This window comes from Balearica regulorum, chromosome 19 (genome assembly GCF_011004875.1).
Source record: "Balearica regulorum gibbericeps isolate bBalReg1 chromosome 19, bBalReg1.pri, whole genome shotgun sequence".
NCBI lineage: Eukaryota > Metazoa > Chordata > Aves > Gruiformes > Gruidae > Balearica > Balearica regulorum.
Genome location: NC_046202.1, coordinates 869927 through 888793, shown reverse-complemented (window position 1 = coordinate 888793; position 18867 = coordinate 869927). Strand labels below are relative to the sequence as shown.

General features: G+C 48.9%; 1 protein-coding gene across 2 annotated transcripts in view; it reads right to left on the bottom strand.

The window, feature by feature from the left end:
* CLUH (CLUH binding protein of NUMT mRNA) overlaps positions 1 to 18867 on the bottom strand; it is a 41315-nt gene that overhangs the window by 4827 nt on the left and 17621 nt on the right. For both annotated transcript variants that reach the window (XM_075771914.1, XM_010304641.2), the window contains exons 6-23: positions 18393 to 18547; positions 16878 to 17003; positions 15055 to 15202; positions 14203 to 14295; positions 12975 to 13669; positions 11587 to 11804; positions 10839 to 10943; positions 9485 to 9585; positions 7357 to 7509; positions 6696 to 6758; positions 5774 to 6018; positions 4900 to 4984; positions 4049 to 4202; positions 3574 to 3713; positions 3380 to 3460; positions 2621 to 2746; positions 1988 to 2109; positions 466 to 559 (exon numbers count right to left, since the gene is read on the bottom strand). In XM_075771914.1, the coding sequence (XP_075628029.1) occupies positions 466 to 559; positions 1988 to 2109; positions 2621 to 2746; positions 3380 to 3460; positions 3574 to 3713; positions 4049 to 4202; positions 4900 to 4984; positions 5774 to 6018; positions 6696 to 6758; positions 7357 to 7509; positions 9485 to 9585; positions 10839 to 10943; positions 11587 to 11804; positions 12975 to 13669; positions 14203 to 14295; positions 15055 to 15202; positions 16878 to 17003; positions 18393 to 18547 (2904 nt within the window). The remainder of the gene's footprint in view (positions 1 to 465; positions 560 to 1987; positions 2110 to 2620; positions 2747 to 3379; positions 3461 to 3573; positions 3714 to 4048; positions 4203 to 4899; positions 4985 to 5773; positions 6019 to 6695; positions 6759 to 7356; positions 7510 to 9484; positions 9586 to 10838; positions 10944 to 11586; positions 11805 to 12974; positions 13670 to 14202; positions 14296 to 15054; positions 15203 to 16877; positions 17004 to 18392; positions 18548 to 18867) is intronic.

Genomic DNA, 18867 nt, shown 5'->3' with positions numbered 1-18867 from the left:
GGCAGACGTGTTCAGACAGACCCGGGCTGATGCAGAAGTTTCACTGTGCATCAGCAAGGGCTGTGAGCAGGAGAAGGCACTGCCCATGAAACAGCAACTACCGAACTAGTTTGGATCTGGTGTTTAAAAGACAGGTGGTACAAAAAAGGGGAAAGAACAGATCAGCTCTTTTGGTGCCTGCCAGAACGCGGGGCCATGCCACCAACAGAAGTTTCTGTCTGGCGACAGGGGTACAGCACGAACAAGTTGCAGGAAGGATATTCAGGGACTTTTGGCATAAAAGCGGTCAATTATCGTACAGCAATTCTGCCCCATCCCTAGAAAGGGGATTTCCTGGTGTCTGCTCAGGGCTGTTTGTAAGAAAGGCCTCCCCCAGTTCCAAGCTGTGGCACTGTTTGCAGCGGTACCGCTCGTCTCTGGCAGCAAAGTGACACGACGCAGAGCAGCAGCACGCAGGCTCCTTACCTGGTTTTTGTAGATGGTGTAGCCTTCCTTCTCGTGCTGCAGAGCTGACCGGAATTCTGCTTTGCTCTCGTACACTCGGGCTACCAAGTGGTGGCTGAGGGAAGGAAAAGGGTTCAGAGGAACTTTAATGACGAAGTAATATTTCTGCAGCACAGCGAGCATGACACTAACGTGACAACCTTCAAGCTACAAGTCTTAATACCAGTGTCAAAGGAGGCAGATACTGGACTCTGAATACAGCACCAAGGCAGTTACTTCTCCCCACCCCGTTTGGGGATTAATGTACTACGCTGATTTGGGCTGGATTTTTGTTGAAATGCTGAGAATTGACCTACAAAAGGAAAGTCTGAACTGGGGATTTTTTCCTCCTGCTCCCAGGAAAGCTGAGGGTCACAGTGGTGAACTGGATAGAGGCAGCACATCCACGGGAACATCTCAGGGCTAGATTTGTGAACTGGAGGAGGAGGAAGCAGCCAGAAGCCCTTACCCTTCAAAACAGGTCTTTTTGTTTCTTAGAAAGCAAAGTGTGAATTACTTGTCTATTCACAGCCGAAAGTAAAAAAAAAATAATCTTCTGGCACAGAAACAACCAGCAAAGCAGTGGCAGAGCTGGGACCTAAGTCACCTGGGCTCTCTCCAGGTGGGAGAGCTGACTTGGCTTGGCCTTGGCTTCCTTAGTGTTTCTGGAATGAAAACAGGATTTCTGGTTTTGGCAGTATTAGTCTGTGGGAGGTGACGAATCTCATCACGCATCCCAGTGCTACTAAGGGCAGGCAAGATGCTTTCTGCAGAATGCGTATCCATCAACTGCTGGAAAACAAATCAGACTCTTGTGGGTGCTTAATAAGATTTATTTTCACCCTGACGAAGAACAGATGGGTTGCAATGTGGTAGTAGTAATTAGGAGTGGGCCACTGCTTGGTTGATAGCGAGCCAGCTTTGCTTTCAAGGACAGTGCATGCAGTGCTGAAGAGCAGCAGGTATCTAGAGCAGATCCTAGAGGTGCTGACCACTCATAGCTCCCTTGGAAACACAAGAAAGCTGCTCAGTATTTTATTCAAATACAAGACTTTATGGTAAAGGACAAAAGCAAATTATATGCTCTCAAAAATAGCTCCCTGAGGGCTGAAACAATTAAATACAAGTGTTTACGTATCATCCCGGTCTCCCAGTATAATTACGTTAGCCTTGCTCGCCAACCATCACTTGCCACGTACTCTTTTCTACAGAGAATCCACAAGGACCAGGGTCATCTTGACAGACTTTTGGGGCAATCAGCATTATAGCAGATCCCACAATTAAGAACAAGGGATCTCTGTCTTTCGAGACAAACTCACTCATACGCTGCACAATGACCTTACTCGCACAGCTCAGCAGTCCCAAGGAGCCTGACAGCTGGGACAAGACCGAATCTCTAATTTAGGAGGACACAACTGGATCAGATCCTGCCCGTAGGAGCGCACGGTGAACGTACTCACTCTCACAGAACAGTGGCCCAGCCCAGCACCCCACCCTGCCTCACCTTAGTGCAACTTTCAAAGACTTGGAGCCGTGATATTTGGAGCTGATGGCCAGCGCGTTCTCCAGGAACCGGAGGGACAGGTCATACTCCATAACCCCGTGGAGCACCAAGCCGATGTTGTTCTGCACAAAGCAGCCAAGCAGGCATTCAGAAAGGCAAAGTCAAACTACGCATTTATTGCTTCATAAACACCAAGACCACACAGGTATTTCGCTGTTGAAAAGGCTGTGGCAGCCACAAGTCCCCCGCAGATATCTCTATAGCACGTAACACGTGACGGGAGACCAACATCCCCCTTTGGAGCTCAGGCCAAACAAGCCAGACAAAAGGAACTCTCTCCACTTTACACAAAGGCAACAAGAACAGGCCAAATTAAGGCACTTGCCCAAGGACTACTGGCCCTTGAACCCATGTCTCCAGCGTCCCAGTGCAGAGCTCCAGCCACAGAAGGCTGACCCTCCCAGCTAGAGTCAAATTCCTCCTTTCCCTTCTTCCAATAGCACTAACTGGTAGTAACCCAGAGAGGGAAAAGCAGTGCCTAAATGTTTATTTAATAGCCAGCACTATGGGCATTTTAAAGGCCAAGAGGTTTCTTGGAGATTAGAAACTTGAAGAGTCTAAAAGATTACTTACATCTAAGAGTGCCATTTCTGGGTGATCCTCCCCAAATACCAATAGCATGAGGTAGCGTGCACGGTACAGTAAGTTCAATGCTGTCGAGAGCTGGCTGTTTGCAAAGCAGTACAAAGCGAGGTGCATCTATAACAAAAGAAGTAACCCAGCATCAGTGTTTTTTACTTCCCACTCCGTAAAGCAAACTAATCTGTCCTTTCTACTCCTTTCCTCAGCCACATACAAATAAAAAGGTCTTCCTTTATGGACAGGGATTTTGACCACTCAGACCAGTCCAAGCCTGCTGGTTGATTCACAGCTCCACTGAGGTACCACCTAAGACCCAGCACTGAGGAAGCTGTTGAAGTGTTTCACTTCAGTTTCCCTTACGCACCTCAAGGAATATTTCAAAATTGACCTGTATGTATACGATACTCTGATTGCACTTTCAGGATAGTACTTGCTCTTTCTTCATTTTTGACATAAGCCCAGGGCAAAAGCCAGCAGAATGAACGAATATAAACGTTCAGCAGACAAACCCCCAAAATTCTACACTAAGACAAATACTGACCATGCAGGACATTTATTATGCAAACATTAAGGTATTCTGTTTACAAAATCGTAAGACACAAAGCTTATTATGAAAGTGGAGAATTCTGGGAAGAACATTACAGGAGGAGGAGAACAGCAACTGTTTTCTAGATGCAGACACGAATTATGGCTCATAGACTCCAGGTGGACACACGAGGTGCTGCTTCTCCCCCAGCACCCTGTACTTACGTATTCTTGAATTGTGTTGGGATGTTCAATACCCAGGACTCTCTCGCTCATTAGCACCGCTTTCTGCTGATTACTTAAGGCCTAAACAGAACAGAAGACCCAAGAGCAAGTCACACACATGCCGTGCACTTGAGCAAGCAAGCACGGGGAAGGAATGAGAGAAGTACACAGACTCTATCAGAGCCCTTGCTCACCTCTGAATAATCTCCCATGATATAGTTGAGACGAGCCAGCAGCCTCAGGCAGGCACAGATTTCTACATGCATAGCACCATACACATTGTTGAACAAGTTTAAGGCTTCATTGATGAGCTCGCAGCCCTCCTTCAAGAAACCTGAAAGAAGTTATATTCGTGTATGTATGTTAAATAACCCCTAACACCACTGGAGAAGTGCATTGCCTGTGCAGTGAAAACAGTAGCAGGACACGCAGCCATAGGTCACTGCCTTACGTCAAGGACTAAAACCTGGGAGAGGGAGGTGGCTGCCCTGCATCCACCCGTTCGTCCTTGGTAACGTTACAGCAGGTGTGCATTTCAGGTGGTCCTGGAGACCACAATTCTGTACCAAAACCAGGGTGGCTGGGGGGTGTACCGTGCCATGCCACACCCCCCCACCCTTCCTTTTATCAGCAGTTGCCTCAAGAGGCGGAGGCACGTTGGGTCTGTACCTTGCTGAACCTTCGCTTGCCCGCTCTGGAAGAAGTGGAAAGCATCTGAGGCTTTGGGGTTTACGTGCTTCACTACAGGGAAGATGTTGAGAATATCCTCTTCCGTGAAGGTGGGCTTGTGCCTGTTGTCAAAGTTGTACTCTTTCAGCAGTATCTGGAGGAACCGAAAAGACCGGAGGTCACGGTCACCACTTTCATAGGTACTTGGCAAGAAGAGAGGGGAAAACGAGCCTCGGATTCTGCGTGTGGATTCACAGTCAAAACATCCCCAGTATCACTACCTGGGGACAGCGCTTTGGAGGGGGGTCACATGTAGGTGTGCATGGCAAAATCACACCACACGGCCGTGCCAGTACTGGAGCCCCTGACGGGGAACCCCATCCAGCCAAACTCTCGCACCCCAGAGGGGCGAGAGGCAGTGCTGTGAGGAAGGAAACCCCTGGACCTTCACGCAAGGACAACCCCGAAGTCCTGCTCCGCTCAGCCAAAGAGCTGCTTCTCTTTGGATGGGGAGCATGCATGCACGTGAACTTAATTAAGGTGTGAGTTTGGTTTGTCAGACAGAGCAAGCCGCAGGGATTGCATTCAGGCTGGCTAATCTTCCAAGGGAGATGCACAGCAAGTCTACCCTAAAAGGGAACTGGATCGAAGTCTCGTTCCCCAGGGCTGGAACTTGTATTCCAACATTAACACCACTCTGCTGGTTTTGGCTGGGAGTTAATTTTCTTCAGAGTAGCTAGTACAGGGCTATGTTTTGGATTTGTGCTGAAAAAAGCATTGATAGAGATGTTTTCACTCTTGATGAGCGGTACAGAACATGATGGGGAAGGGAGGGAAGACGTGGATCTTACCTGAACTCCAGTTTTGAGGGAGATTTCACGAAGCAGGGTGATTTTCTGTAGATTATACACTTCAGCTGCTTGGTCAGCATTCTCACTGCAAAACGCACACACAAGGTTCAGCTCTCGGGTAGGTTTCTGCTCACAGCCATCCCTCCGCTGTGGTGTATCTGAAGCACAGGCCCCTGTACAGCTGGGTGCTAACTGGAACCAACGACTGACATTACAGTGGCTGCTAACGGTCTCTGTAAGCTTACAGGGATGCACAACAGTACTTTTTACTGAAATCCTGGTGTGCTCATGTCAAAGCTCACTCATTCAGGTGACAGGCTGAATGCCTTCAGCTCTTGGTACAGAGCGAGCTGTCCCTGACGTGAAGGGATGATCACTGATTTAGCCAACTAGCCACCGCTTTTCTCTTGGGCCACTTTGTTTGCCCTTCCAGTTTAACACTCACTACTGCACCTTCCAGCAGCCTCATTCACCATCTCTGTTTCCGACACAGGAGAAGCTGTCCCTGGTTTGGAACATAAGCCCTTCAGCCTAAATCACCATCTACCCAGACAAATCTCTTCTGATTACACTCCTCCAGCTTCTCGCCTTCTGCTCCCCCTGCACCACTAAGGAGAGGTTTCCCTTCCTCCTCTGGTTCTCCTAGCTGCCTTTGCCTCATAGGTTTCACCACATTTCAAACTTCAGTTGCACTTCCCCCTGCTGCTCTTTGTCTGATTTCTTTCCATTATAAGCCTGTAAAACTCCCTCAAGAACACAAATTTATATTCAAACAGAAAACAAGTCAAAAAGGCAGATCCTACTGAAGAACAATAAGAGCTACAGACATTTGGTGAAAGTCCAGGCACAAGCGAGGGTAACTTGCTCTGCTTACCATTCAAGACTAAAATCGAAGTAGTTCTTTGCTTCTGAACAAATATTCTTCCAAAGCTCCTGAGGGGTCATGCTGGCCCATGCAGTGTTATCAGCATTTCCAAGGTTCCTGTTTTTCCTTTTCTTATTCTTTTTCTTGGAGACCAGCTCATCAGCTGGAAGATGGGCAATGGGATTTGGAAAGGAGCTTAGAAAGCAGTTGAGGAAGTGGCTGATGGCTGCTGATAAACCCGACAGCTCCACGCCCTACAGCGAGACACCGAAATCAGTTGGGAAGACACCTGCCATCATGCAGGCACAACTCCGACCCTGAGTCTCACACAAATCCAGTCCTACTAGAAACAGGAAAATCTTCCAGGAGAGGAAGGCAATATTTGCAAGTGGAACTAGCACAGACAGAATTATGCAGATATAAGAGATAAGTATATACCTACACACAAATATATCATTCCATTTTGGGCTGCTACCTGGGACAGAGGAACTAGAGAGCATAAAGAAGATTTTGAGACTGGAATAAAGGCAGGTGTATTGCTATGCTATGTACGGACCAGTACACGGATGCACTAGTGTTATGCAATTAAAAAAGGCTTCTTAGAAGGGCAAAAGCAACAGTGTTTAAGAGGAAAGGGTATTACAAGGAAAACAAGCTGTGATTTCCCTTTTAAAAGCCTTCAACATAATGAGTGAGAATCTGGGGAAGAAAAGCATGAATGATTACTCTCTGGGAAAGCTATCTTCAAGTGGGAACTTGTTTTCCCTTACACACAGGCCTGCACCTACTTTAGCACTAATGAGATTGTACTTCCCGTTGCTAGGCAACCCCTGCGAACTGCCTAATGAGAGAAGGCTCCAACAGGCTCTATTTGGGGAAAAAAGTCATTAGAGAGGACACAGAAGGCAAGAGGTTAGACTGCAGGTCATACCTGGAGGTATGTCTTGAAGATGTGTTTAGCCGATCGGGTGATCAATTCACTGATTCCTATTTTCTACCCAAAAGAATACAGAACAGAGATTAAGAGTCAGTCGGCAATAACAATTAAAAATATGCTTTGCTTTTGAAGTGGGCTTTTATCAAGCCCTGCAGAAGACTCATTCTCCAGTCCTTAGCCTGCAGCAGTTTTGCATTTGATAACGCTCCTAGTGCCAGGGAACAGCCCCCTGCACACCCGTGCACGGTGACCACAAGCCAGCAGCACAGCTCAGCTCTGTGGCTTGCAGGAGCCACCGCAGCACTAGCCCTGCGTGTGCTCACGGGCACCTTCCAATTGGATCCAAAGCCCTGATGGATCTTAGAGACTTAAAAAAAATGCGTGGCTTAAAATCCAACAGTGTGGTGCCTGCTATTGTGCTTGGGAATCCCTGAAGCACTTCTCTATCCCAAAGGACTCTCAAACCGTCTAAAGTTATGAAAGCCACTAAGGATTTGGGAGCCAAACTCCCCATCTACCACTTACAGGTCCTTCTCCCCCCTCCTCCATTTTTGAAGCTGTTTATTTTTTACACATAGAAAACAACTGGCCAAGTTGGAATCTATATGGGGCAAATGATGTCAGAGGCAGTTTTAATTGTCAGTCTGAAGCTTACAAAAATGTGATCCAGCTGTGCACGGCCAGGGGTCTTGGTGATGAAGTTGACCACTTTGCCCAGATAACGCATGTTGATGCCCCTCTGGTGCATGGCCTCCGCTAAGGTAGCCCCATCCATCGGGAGCACCGTGTGATCCAGGCAGTCTTTGACCTGCAGGGTATACACAAACTTCAGTTACAGACAGCAAACGTGAAGAAAAGAATTTCAATTAAAAAAAAAAAAATTCTGACTGAAGAGGGGAAAAGGCATTGCCTGACAGAGAAGACAGTTTCCAGGCATGACATTTAAGTTACAAACACAGCAAGAACTGCCAGTACAGAGCACTGATCAGCTGGAGCCTGGGCTGCTGGGTGCTCCCTGCCTTGGGCCAGAGGCTCCACAGGGGGCAAAGCGGATAAATTCAGCCTGGAAAGACTCCTCAGGAGCTCGGTTAGTGCTGTCTCTGCTCTGCCTCTGTGGCAGGACTGCTGCTGTGGGACCCGGCATGAAGGAAACACCAAGCGGCCACAGCCTCGAGCCCCCCGCGCAGCTGCGGGGCTGGAGCAGGAGCGAGAGCTGTTCCACCAGCGCTGCGAGGACGGGGGGGGCAGGACAGCTGCTCCCCACTGCTGGTCACACACAGCTGTTACCTGGGGCTCGGGGTCACCCCAAGGCCCACAGTGACCCCAAGCAAGGCTCCTTCAGTGGGGAGTACCAGAGACCACCGTGCTACACGGGCAGGGGGAACACTTCCAGCAGACAGCCCAAAGCAGCTTGTGCAAGCTCCTTGCCACTTGTACCATCTTCACTCACGTCTCAGTGGAGAATGAGCAGCACTACATACTCCAACAAGCACTGGGCAACCAAGGCACGCAGAGATAACTGTCATAGTACAACAGCTCAGGCTTCATCCAACTCCCTGTGCAAAACAAGCGGAGGCAACGGCCCCGCGGAGCAGCGCAGAGGATTGAAACCAAGTGCTGAGCACGCAGCGTCCTGAGTGGCCAAGGAGACCAGTGCAGACAGCGACGGCGTTCAGCACACGACTTCCAGCAGTTTGCCTGAGGCCACGCAGGAGCTCAGTAGCAGAGCAGGGACTCAGAGGGCTCCCGTGGCAATTAGAAGACTACATGGAGTTGTGCACACTTAGGTGATAAGGGGAAATGGCACTTGCATTTGAAGTTGTGCTGCAGTGCTGATAAAGCGTCAGCTGATAAAGAGTCAGTTAATTCACGCCACGGAGTAACACGTTACTCTCTGATACGCAGAGTATGGAGGACTGCCTGCTTACAGCAGCTGGCCTGAAACTTGCCCTCACGCATGCTTGTGCAGCATTTTGGGTTTATATACTAGTGTATCAACTATCTTGTAAAACAACAGTCACCAAGCCCTTTTCTGATTCACTCCTTTTTTATTTGAAGACTGAATAGGTGGTCTTAAAGGTTACACTGACTACAAAACCAGCAGATTTAGAGTTCAGAAGAAACTTTCCAGCAAGGAAAATCCCCTCCTACACAAGGCCAACAACTCCTGAACCTCTTGGAGTGGAGATCATCAATCCTACCCTCCTACTTACAGTGCCTGCTGTAACATATGCATTGGCAGTCAATTTAGAGAACATCTTGAGAAGGGAAAAGCTGGTATTTCTTATCCAGCCAGGTGTATGGGTAAGCATCCAAAATGGTTAAGACTTACAGAAGGAGTTTTTACAATAGATATTAGTAAGAACAATTTCCCAGTTCACTCAAAATTATTAGTCACCAATTGAGTCACAATCAGGGTCAGATAATACAATATGTTGTGCAGGATGCCCAGGGCTAGGGAGGATGGCTTATGTGGTCTTTATTATCCCAAACTATTAGCAATAGCTGTTAATTACTAGTGCCAAAGATTCTTTGTTGGACTGAGGTGGGAAAATTGTGCCATGATGCAAGACAGGAAATGGAAAGCCCCTTTTGTGCTTGCACCAGAGATGCTTGCACTGTTCGCTGTACTTCACCACGGGTGCCAGAACTCGGCTGCAGCAGAACACAGCGTTAGCTCAGGAGGCAAAGCTGGCGTACCGCTGTGTCAGCGCTTGCTCAGAGCGGCCAAGCTTGAGGCAAGCTTTCAGAGGGGACATCACCGCTGGCTCTCAGCTCCTTACCAAACCTGGGATCTGGCACGACAGCAAGAACGCAGCAGCATCCTTCAGCAACTGCTTCTGATCCTGCACCTCCTCTTTGCTAGACTCGGGAAAACGAACACCTAGGAGAGTAAGAGAGACAAACATAAACCACGTCAACTCAAAGAAGAAACAACTCACATACAGAAAGTGTATAGTAAGAGCAGGTAAAGTGATTCTGTCTCCCTGGAATTAAAGACGCTTCTTCAAGAACTCATCTGCTCTGTGTGTTTCAATGGAAAGAGCATTACTGCTCTGGCTGGTTAGTAGCTGTGCTGCTCTTGCCCACTCACTCATTCTTAACACAGCTTTTAAAAGTCCAAATTCTGCTCTTTATCTGGTCCATTCTACCTACTGCAAAGGTCTGTGTACACTTCCAGTGCAAGAGTCAACTAGCTAGACTGGAGTGGGAACATTTCAGCAGGTGGACCAGCAAGTGAGGCTTTGGGCAACCTGGGCTAGTGGAGGGTGTCCCTGCCCATGGCAGGGGGTTGGAACTAGATGGGCTTTGAGGTCCCTTCCAACCCAAACCATTCTAGGATTCTATGAAATACTGCAAGTGCTAGAAACTCAGAGCATTTTGCTTTTGTAGACCAAAATTAAAATAAGGTTTTTAAGTTCTAGCTGCAAAAGTTGATGCCAAAGCACTAATCCGTACCAGCCTTAGAAGATGCTTGGGCATTTCAAAACACATGCTCCTTATGATACATTCCAAGCTAAATTCAACTGTACGGCCATTCCCCTGCAATTTGCATGCAATTTGCCTCAGCATTAACCCCCATAAACACTCTGGGAGCTTCTTCTGTATTTCCAAATAAAAAAAATACTGATTCCAGCCATGGAAAGCTACATACAACACCTGCGACTGATGCATGCATTTGAAAGGGCACTGTGACCTGCTTACCATAATGTTACTAAAACAAACCCTGACCTTCACTGAGGATGCAACATCAGTTGTTCAACTGTTGGGTTTTTTGTGTAAACTACTACATTAGGATCAAATTTAATTTTTTTCCCTCCCTCTGCTTCTTTTCATGTGGTCTAGCAGCTGGGATGCTGGAGAATTGCAAGAAGATTCTTGGCAGCAATCTGCAGACCTCCCTCAAGCATAGCTGTGGGAGACAGCTTACTGCCTGCATTTGGTGGTTCGAGCATTGCAATCAATTACACTTCTTTCTCTTTCCGTATCTGTGTGCTTCACAGAGCATCCTGCACCGTGCCCAGCCAACCAAAAGCCAGCAATATTCTTAGCTACAGAACACAATCTTTTGTCTGTAGCTGGCTGGACACAGCAATCCTCTGAAGGAGGACTAAAACCAGCTCTTTGTACACATACCTGGTGAGAAAATATCTGGGTTAAACCGAATGTCAAATGATGTGTCGCTAATGGAGCCTACAGCCTTGCAAGCATTTCGAATCACTTCTCTGCTTTTGGGATCCACTGGAGCAGGAAGAAAAACAGAATACAAATGAACGTGGATTTCAGAAAATGACAAGCCTAGCTATTAAATTAAGAGAAACGCTTTGTTACTAAAAGCAACAATGATGGCATGTACTGCAGAAATCCATTATAAAAAAAATAAATCAATGGTAAGGTATTTGGAAAGGAGGATGGCTGCAAAATGCAGAGTCTCAACAAAAGCATGTAAGATGACCCAGAAAACCCATGGAGCCCTCCCACTCCACAACCACAGACACTCAGAAATTCAAGCCTGGGATCCCCAAGGGGGTCTGCACACTCCCCAGCCCCACCACAGCCCGCTGCCCTCTGCCTGCACCGAACCTCTGGCAGCCCAGCCCCAGCCACCAACCCTGCAGGCCAGCCAGGCTCTCGCTCCTGCAGCGGAGCTGATGGGCTTGCTGCTGTCAGAGACACTTGCCCACCTACCCGACTGGCCCCCAGGGTGATTAATTTGTTAGTGCAGGAACAGGTCCACGCAAAGAGCTAAGACAATATTGACAGAAGCAGCCAGCGCTCGTCCTGTTTAACAGCAGTCACCCCAACCACCCCCAGCCTGGCACAGCTCCTCCCAGGGACACAGCCCACCAGCTAGGGCAGGAGGCCTGCGCCGAGGATGAAATACCTGTTCCATCATCAGAGGCAATGGTCTCAGCAAGCTCTTTCACCTGATCAAGTCCAGTCACGTTATCATCTATTTTACCATCCTCTGACTCAGACTTCTCGCTGTCTGCAGTACCGTTCTCCGGAGAGGCACCATTTTCCAGCACACCTGAGCTCTCCTGCTTGTTGGCTTTCTGCTGCATCAGCTGCAACGCAGCCAGCTTCATGAATAAGAGATACCTACAGTAAAGGAAAAGAGGAATTCAGCACAGCAGGAGAATCCAAAATCACAGATCACTGCTGCTCTGTGAGGAAAAACCTCACAAAGTTACCATTATAGACCACACAGTTTCCCTGTGGAAAGGCAGGATGTACACCCTCTGCCCATGAGCTTTCCAAAGTCAAAAAAGCGCACATTAGTTTATCAGAAGAAGCAAAAAAAAAAAAAAAAAGTGGGTTTTCATTACCCATCACAATGGGAAACTAATCTCCTTGCAGCGGTTACAAATTGTTTTCTGCACACAGATGGCTCGGGAAGACTCTTGCTGCCAGATGCACAGGACTAGTCAAACACAAACCAGCAGCACTTTTGCCAGGAGACCTTTACAGAGAGGCCCAGCCTCTGCTAGCCAAGGAGGAGCAGCAGCACCCTACGGCCACAGTCCTGCAGGCTGCTGGTCTGGAAGCTCTCCCAGGGAGCAGCAAAGCCTGCCTGCAGGCACGCAGCAGAACTGGGAAGGGCACTGGCTGCAGAACTGGTTGCTCAGCAGGCAGGGCTCCTCTGTCAGCACCGGAAGGGTTCGTCTGCTCGGCAAGCAAAGCACAGGCTCTGACCATCTGTGATAGCAGAGCACCTGCAGCCTTTCACATTGGGGCCAGCAGCATTAACAGCACCAGCACCACACAACTTCGACTTCTCCTGCTTCCAGAGCCCCCGCTTCCTCGCCCCCACTGAGTGAGCCCGCACACCAACACATCCCACCACAAAAGTGCCTATGGCAGTTCCCATAGGTAATTTTTTTCCAGCCTCTAGGCAAAACCAGGTAGCATTCAAAACATCTGGAGAGCCTTAAAGAGAAGCATAAATCCTTCCACCTCCCTAGCCATCAGGTGCACAGAATATCTGCAGGGAAAGAAGAGCTTCCAAATGTTTGGACAGGAAACAACAAACAGATCTGGAGACTGAAAAGCAAACCACCTCTTTCCCCAGCTCCCCTTACCCCATCAGAATCCCTACTGTTTTCACCTCTTGGTAATTACGTTTCTATAATTGCACCTGCAGGGCCAAGCAACGGGGAATCAGCTGCCCACGTGTGGGAGCTCTGTCATGATGTCCCCGCGACAATGCAGCGTGATCCTGACTCGGACCCTTACCAGTTGCGGGTAGAGGAAGTGGGGAGCTCAGCTCACCTGTGTTCTACAAAGGCATCAACAAGCTCTTGCCGGAGACAGCAAAGCTTGTGTCTGTGCTGCTTGGGGAACCCAATTTTCTTACATTCCTCTGGCATCTCCTCCCCTTCAACAGGCAGGAAGTTTAGATCTGGAGGGAAAGTGCGGAGCAGGTCCAGGATGTAGTGACGCCCGTCATTGCCAATAATGCCTTTGCACTCCACCGAGGAGCACAGCTCCACCTCCTCGTTCTTGTCGTTGAGGACTTTGTGCTTCTGGATCTTAAGTGGCCTGCTGGTCTTCTCCAGCAGCTCCAGGTACTTGGGATGCGAGACAACTGTCTTGCCAAAGTCTATTGACCCATAGATGACGCTCTGTTCCTGCTCCCGTTCCAAGATGCCAGGAATAATAGACTGAGCTGTCACCCTGTAACCTCTGTAATCCACCACTACAGTCCCCAGCGTGTACAGCCCTTCTACATCCACAGCATTATAGGTCCGCACACCATTGAGATCATTGGTAGGAGCTACGTAAGCAGCAACATCTCCGCCAAAGTCCTTGTAGTGGTCACGGACGTCAAAGCCCAGGCTGAAGAAAATGTTGTTCCAGATGAACATCTGCATCTTGGTCTCTTCACTGGGGTTGATGGCCATGACATTGCCATCAATGACAGCCATAGCACCTCTTGTTGCTGCTGCAGTGAAGTCGCTGTGAACCTGGAGGTAAGCGGAGAGAAAGCTGGGTAAGGAAGGGCTCCCATCCTCCAGCACCTCGCTCTCCAAGCTCCCTGTAGATTTCTGTCACTCCTCTCCTCCTGACAGCCTTCCAGCGGGCAGGCAGGCCAGCCAGCTGGCTTTTCCTTTTGTGAGCCTGGCTAGTGGCTTGGATACAAGCTCCAGGAGCCAGAACGTGAGGGATCAGCATGGCTCAGACTCATTAGCTCTCTGCAGAGGAGGGCTTAGGTGTGTGTCCCCCCAACCCAAAGGGGGACTGGATCAGACGGAAGAGCAGAGGACTGAGAGGAGGCTGCCTCAGGGTCAGCAGGCAGACACGGGGTCAAAGAGCACAATTCTCCCCTGTGGGGCTGGGAGCAGACAGCAGACGTGAGAGAGAACAAGACCCCCCCAGCTTAGAAACGGGGACCCTCCTCTTGCAGTTTCTAAAGGGCAGCCTAAGCGAAGCATCCAGATGTGATACGGGCAGCAGAGAAGGGTCTGTGGGAGGAGTTGCCTGCACAGCCCAAAGTTACCTTGAAAATGGCTCGTTCTCTCAGCAGCCTCTCGGGCAGGTTCTTGCGCGGCAGCTCTCGCGTGGTCTGCAACTCCTCGTTCCAGTCTCTGGTCTGAAAGAGTCAAAGCCTTGTGGGAAGCAATGCATTGTGTAGGAAGGGGCTGGCAAGTCAGCGTTTCTGCTGTACGAGGCACTTCGTGAGAGAAGGGAGGGGAAGGGGCAAGAATTCAGGCTGCCATGGAATTCACAGGAAGCGAATTAGCAGCAGGAATGAACACTCCTCGTGAGTGGACTTTATTCAACAGCAGTTTGGGACAGGCCTTACATTAGCCCAGCCTATGCAGCACAGTTTAATGGAAATAGCAGCTGGCTGGCTCTGGAGGAGCACCGTGCAGGTTCCAATGGCCAGCACGCTGCAACGTAGTCACACCGCAGGCAGACAGCCACCCACAGGCAGCCGTTACAGCCCTGCACTGCTCACAGCCTGCAAGATTTTATGCTACCGAGCTGCAACTGAAGCATTTGGAATAGTTTGCTCAGAGATGCAAGAGCCGTTCCAGGCCTGACTGGCATGGAGGAGCGCTCTGCCTTCTCTGCAGTGGTGCTCATCGGAGCAGGGACACGGGATTTATAAACACCCAAGCAGAAGCTGCTCCTCTCAGACCTTTACGCACTCAGGGAGCTGCAGCCTGAGTGGCACAGCCCCTATAATCAAGGGCACTGTCAAGAACAAGAACTCCCACAAGTTTTCCCTTGATGAGGAAAACCCTTCAACAAATACCAGAGGTCTACTCGTTAATAGTTAACTGGTTCCCAGAGCAGCTGGCAGCAAAACTCTTGCCAGCATTCTGAGGCAAAGCAAGACCAGTACCTGTCCGGGTATGTGCTCTTCATAGCCCAGTCTAGAAGTATAAGCGTCTTCTGCCCGGACACAGTCCATGGCATGTTCTGCTTGTGGAGCCGTCCAGCTGTACACTTGGAAAGGGGTGGCTATCCTTTCAAAGGGGTGTCTCTGAACCCTAGTTCGGGAGTGAAAACTATTAGACATTTTCCAAAGGAGGATTTCTTTCTATTCTAAGAGAATTTTCCTTCTGCTGCAACATGAGCTTCTGACAAACAACAGAACAAGACCAGGCCTCAGGAGCAGCACAGTGGACTTCCATTTAACAAGTACTATACCCCACGATGACTGATTGCCACAGGCAGCATCTCTCGACAACAGTCTGCAGAATTACCTGGGCTCTCCCCATCCCCTTTCCCCAGTTTTATCCTCAGTTGCATCTCTGGAGATCCCCATCACCCTCTGTATTCAGAGCCAGAGGATGCCCGTTCCCACCCAGGCACCCCTCAGCTTTCACGCTGCTCCATACGGGTTGCATTATAAAAGCAGCCTACAGCACACATCCACTAATGAAGCAAAAAAGCAAGCTTCACCGAATGGCCTCTTGTGTAATCTGTCTGCTCTCAGCAGGTGCTGGAGTCTCATCTGTATTTACTTCTGGCCCAAGCAGCAATACAGTATAATCATTTTTAAATGGCCAGATAGTCACAGTGGTGGCTGGAGGCCACTGCTAATTTCCAGCCCTTGTCTAGTGTCACTTTCATCTTCTTAATGAGAGCAGAAGCAGAGCTCCTGAAAGCCACACAATGTGCCTGTCAATTTGCACCCTGCTGAGCCGAGGCAGTTCATTAAGTGGACTCTAAAGAATGACAGGCTTTTGCACAGGACCCACTGTCCTGGAGCAGAATAAATGGTCCCTGCAGCAAGGGCAGGGGAATAAAACAATACATTATTGGTTTTTATTGTTATTATTATAGGAGCTAAAGGATATTAGAGAAAATGAACATGCACAGACATGTTTAAAATAATTATTCTCTCTCCACTGTAAGCCTACACAAAGCCCTGATACATTACTTTCCCTAGTATTCTAGGCTTCAGGCTCTTTTTTGGATTCAGGGGAGAAGTACCTACTGGTCAGGTTAGGAAGTGAGTCCCTGCTGCAGCAGGTGGCCGCACTTGGCATGAACTCTTTGCTGCCTGGCTAGCTAGGACATCAAGTCTCCCACAAGGCACGTAGCCCACACACAGACTCAGCAGGGAGACCCACATCTCAGGAGCTGCTCAACACATCAGCAGTTCCCTTGTCTGAACACTGCAGTCCATCTCTGGGCTCTCTCTCTCCAGGCAGAGAGCCCTTCGTGTTCCGTTTCTCAGCAGGGACAGAGTGTTGAATTCCAGGCACAGCTCACAGCATGGCAACGGAAAGCTGCTGCCCTCTCACCCTTTGCTTTAGGCAGAACCAAAATCCCTAAATCTACATGCTCTACACAAGAGTCATCTGGGAGCTACAGCCAAGAGAAACCATCCAGTGGATAAGGATTGGGACTCTGGGTTTCCACCGGCCTCTGGTACTGTCGTGCTGAACGTCACATCAGCTCTCACAGCTCCATGTTACAAGCAAGGGAAAGCTGGGTGCTGCCATGATATTTAGTCAGGTGTTTGGTGGTCCTTGCTGCATAGACTCGCATGTCCCAACCACCCCACCGCTACATGAGCTCAGCAAACGCAGGCATTGCAATCCTTGCTATATCAGTGGCATCCACTTCCCACAGAACCAACCACATAGCTGAGCCTCACCAAGCAACTTAACAACAGACTATTCAAGGCAACTAGAGAGGAGAAAATGCTGCTACCGTTTCTTCTGCAGTGCAGAAAAGTTTTTTTTGAAGGTAGGACTGATCTGGTTAAGTAGTTCCACCAAGGAATGACTGAGAAAACTGGGGTTTGCAGGTTTGGGATTGAAGTTGTATGCAGTAGACCTGAAGGAGGAGATGAAAAGAAGAAAAAAGACACATGAGTGAGAGCTTTCCATATATGCACTGCATGAAAGGGCTGCACAATGTGCCTGCAAAGCAGAGACCACGTGACACAGGGGCTGCAAAGACCCTCTCCAGTCCCTCCACATGCCATACAGTTAGCTACCCTGTACCTGGGCCCTGATGGGTTGCACAGCAAATTTAATTTAGAACTTCTTCAGCCACCACCAGGTTCAAGAGAGGCTTTTATTTTTATAGCTGGGAAGGACCGATTTCATGGAGCTTTCCAAACACACCAAAAGGGCCTTTGCTAAACAGAGACCCCAACGGTAATGTCACCAACTACAGCAAACAGCCGGTGCCGTCTCAAGACACCGGGTCTCCCGGCTGGCAGGCTGAGCACCAGACTGCCAGGAGCACACCGACAGGTCCTCCTCTCCTGGTCACCTTTTGCCAAACTCAGAGAGGCCACTCGTTTTCTGTTCATTGCACCACTTGGTCTCCTGGGACCTGCACTCAGATGTTACAAGTAATGAGTGTAAGGGTACACACTTATTTTTACAGATCTGAGGGGAAACAATGGACTACAAATCACTTCTTTCACGAGCCAGTTGAACACAGAGCACTTCCACTTCATAATGGGACAGAAGGTGGAAATGTGCTTGAATTTTACCTTCTATATTTTAAGGTCTCCTTTTCAGGCAGCTTCATTCTCCTGTGAACTATAACCTTGTATTTAAAGCACACAGTTATGGTTGCCCAGGCAATTATCTGGATTGCAGGACTGAGGCCATCCAGAGATGCTTCCGAGCTGATGGTTGCTCAGGTACAGCAGGGTTTGCTGCTCTGGAGTTCTCTCCTGGTCACCCTCAACTCAACAGGTCTCTGTCACAGCTACTGGGCTGGATGGACGCTGCACCTCCCTCAACACAGCTGCTCTGACAGGCACAGCACAGCGCAGCCACTTTAACACTCCTCAGCACTTTAAATAGTCACTATTTAAAAATAAAAATAAGTCTAGTCAAATCTGTGCCCAGCCTAGGAAGTTCTGACAGGCTGTGCTTTTGCTTTAGGGCAAAATGAGATAGTTGCAGTGGTCAGGAAGGAATTCTCTCCCAACTCAAAGTGCTCTAATTAGCTGATGACATTATGGGATGTTTAAACTTTCCCTAAAGCATCAGGCATTTATCCACTGCGGAGAAATGGTACCAGGCATAACTGAACAGCCCAATCCAGTATAGCAACTCCTACAAACCCATGTTGCAGCGAATTAAAACAGGCTATTTTCTACCAAAAAAATAAAATAGCACCAATTGTTTGCAAGTTCTTTTCCAGTTGGCTATCACAAGCTCCCTGCTGCAGGGCAGGACAAGAGGAATCTCAGTTACTCACTGATTCAAGTAAAATCCTCGCGTGGATGCAGTGATACTGACGTGCCGATCCTCCACCGTGATGACATATAAATACATGAGGTCTCCGTGCATTTTCCGGTTACCGGGTGGAGGGTTCCAGCCACTCATCGTCAATACCTTTAGGCACTGCAAAGGCTACAGAAGAACACAACACAAGCAACTCCTGTCAGCAGGAATTAATTCCCTTGAGTTACAGAGCCACCTGATGTACATGCCAGATTCCTTTTACCTGCCACCCTCACTTGGCTCCAGAAACACAGCTTACAAAAAACCCTGCTCTCAAGAGCACAGCCTTCCTCAAACCGCTTGCAGTCCACTAATTTGCCTCAGTTTGCTGTCTTTCACACCGCAAGACACAGGTAAAAACAGACACCCTGGGCCTTTGGGCTGCACAAGGCATGGATTTCTTGCTGTACTGGTTTTCAAATAGCAGCTTCTAAACTGGAATCCAAGAG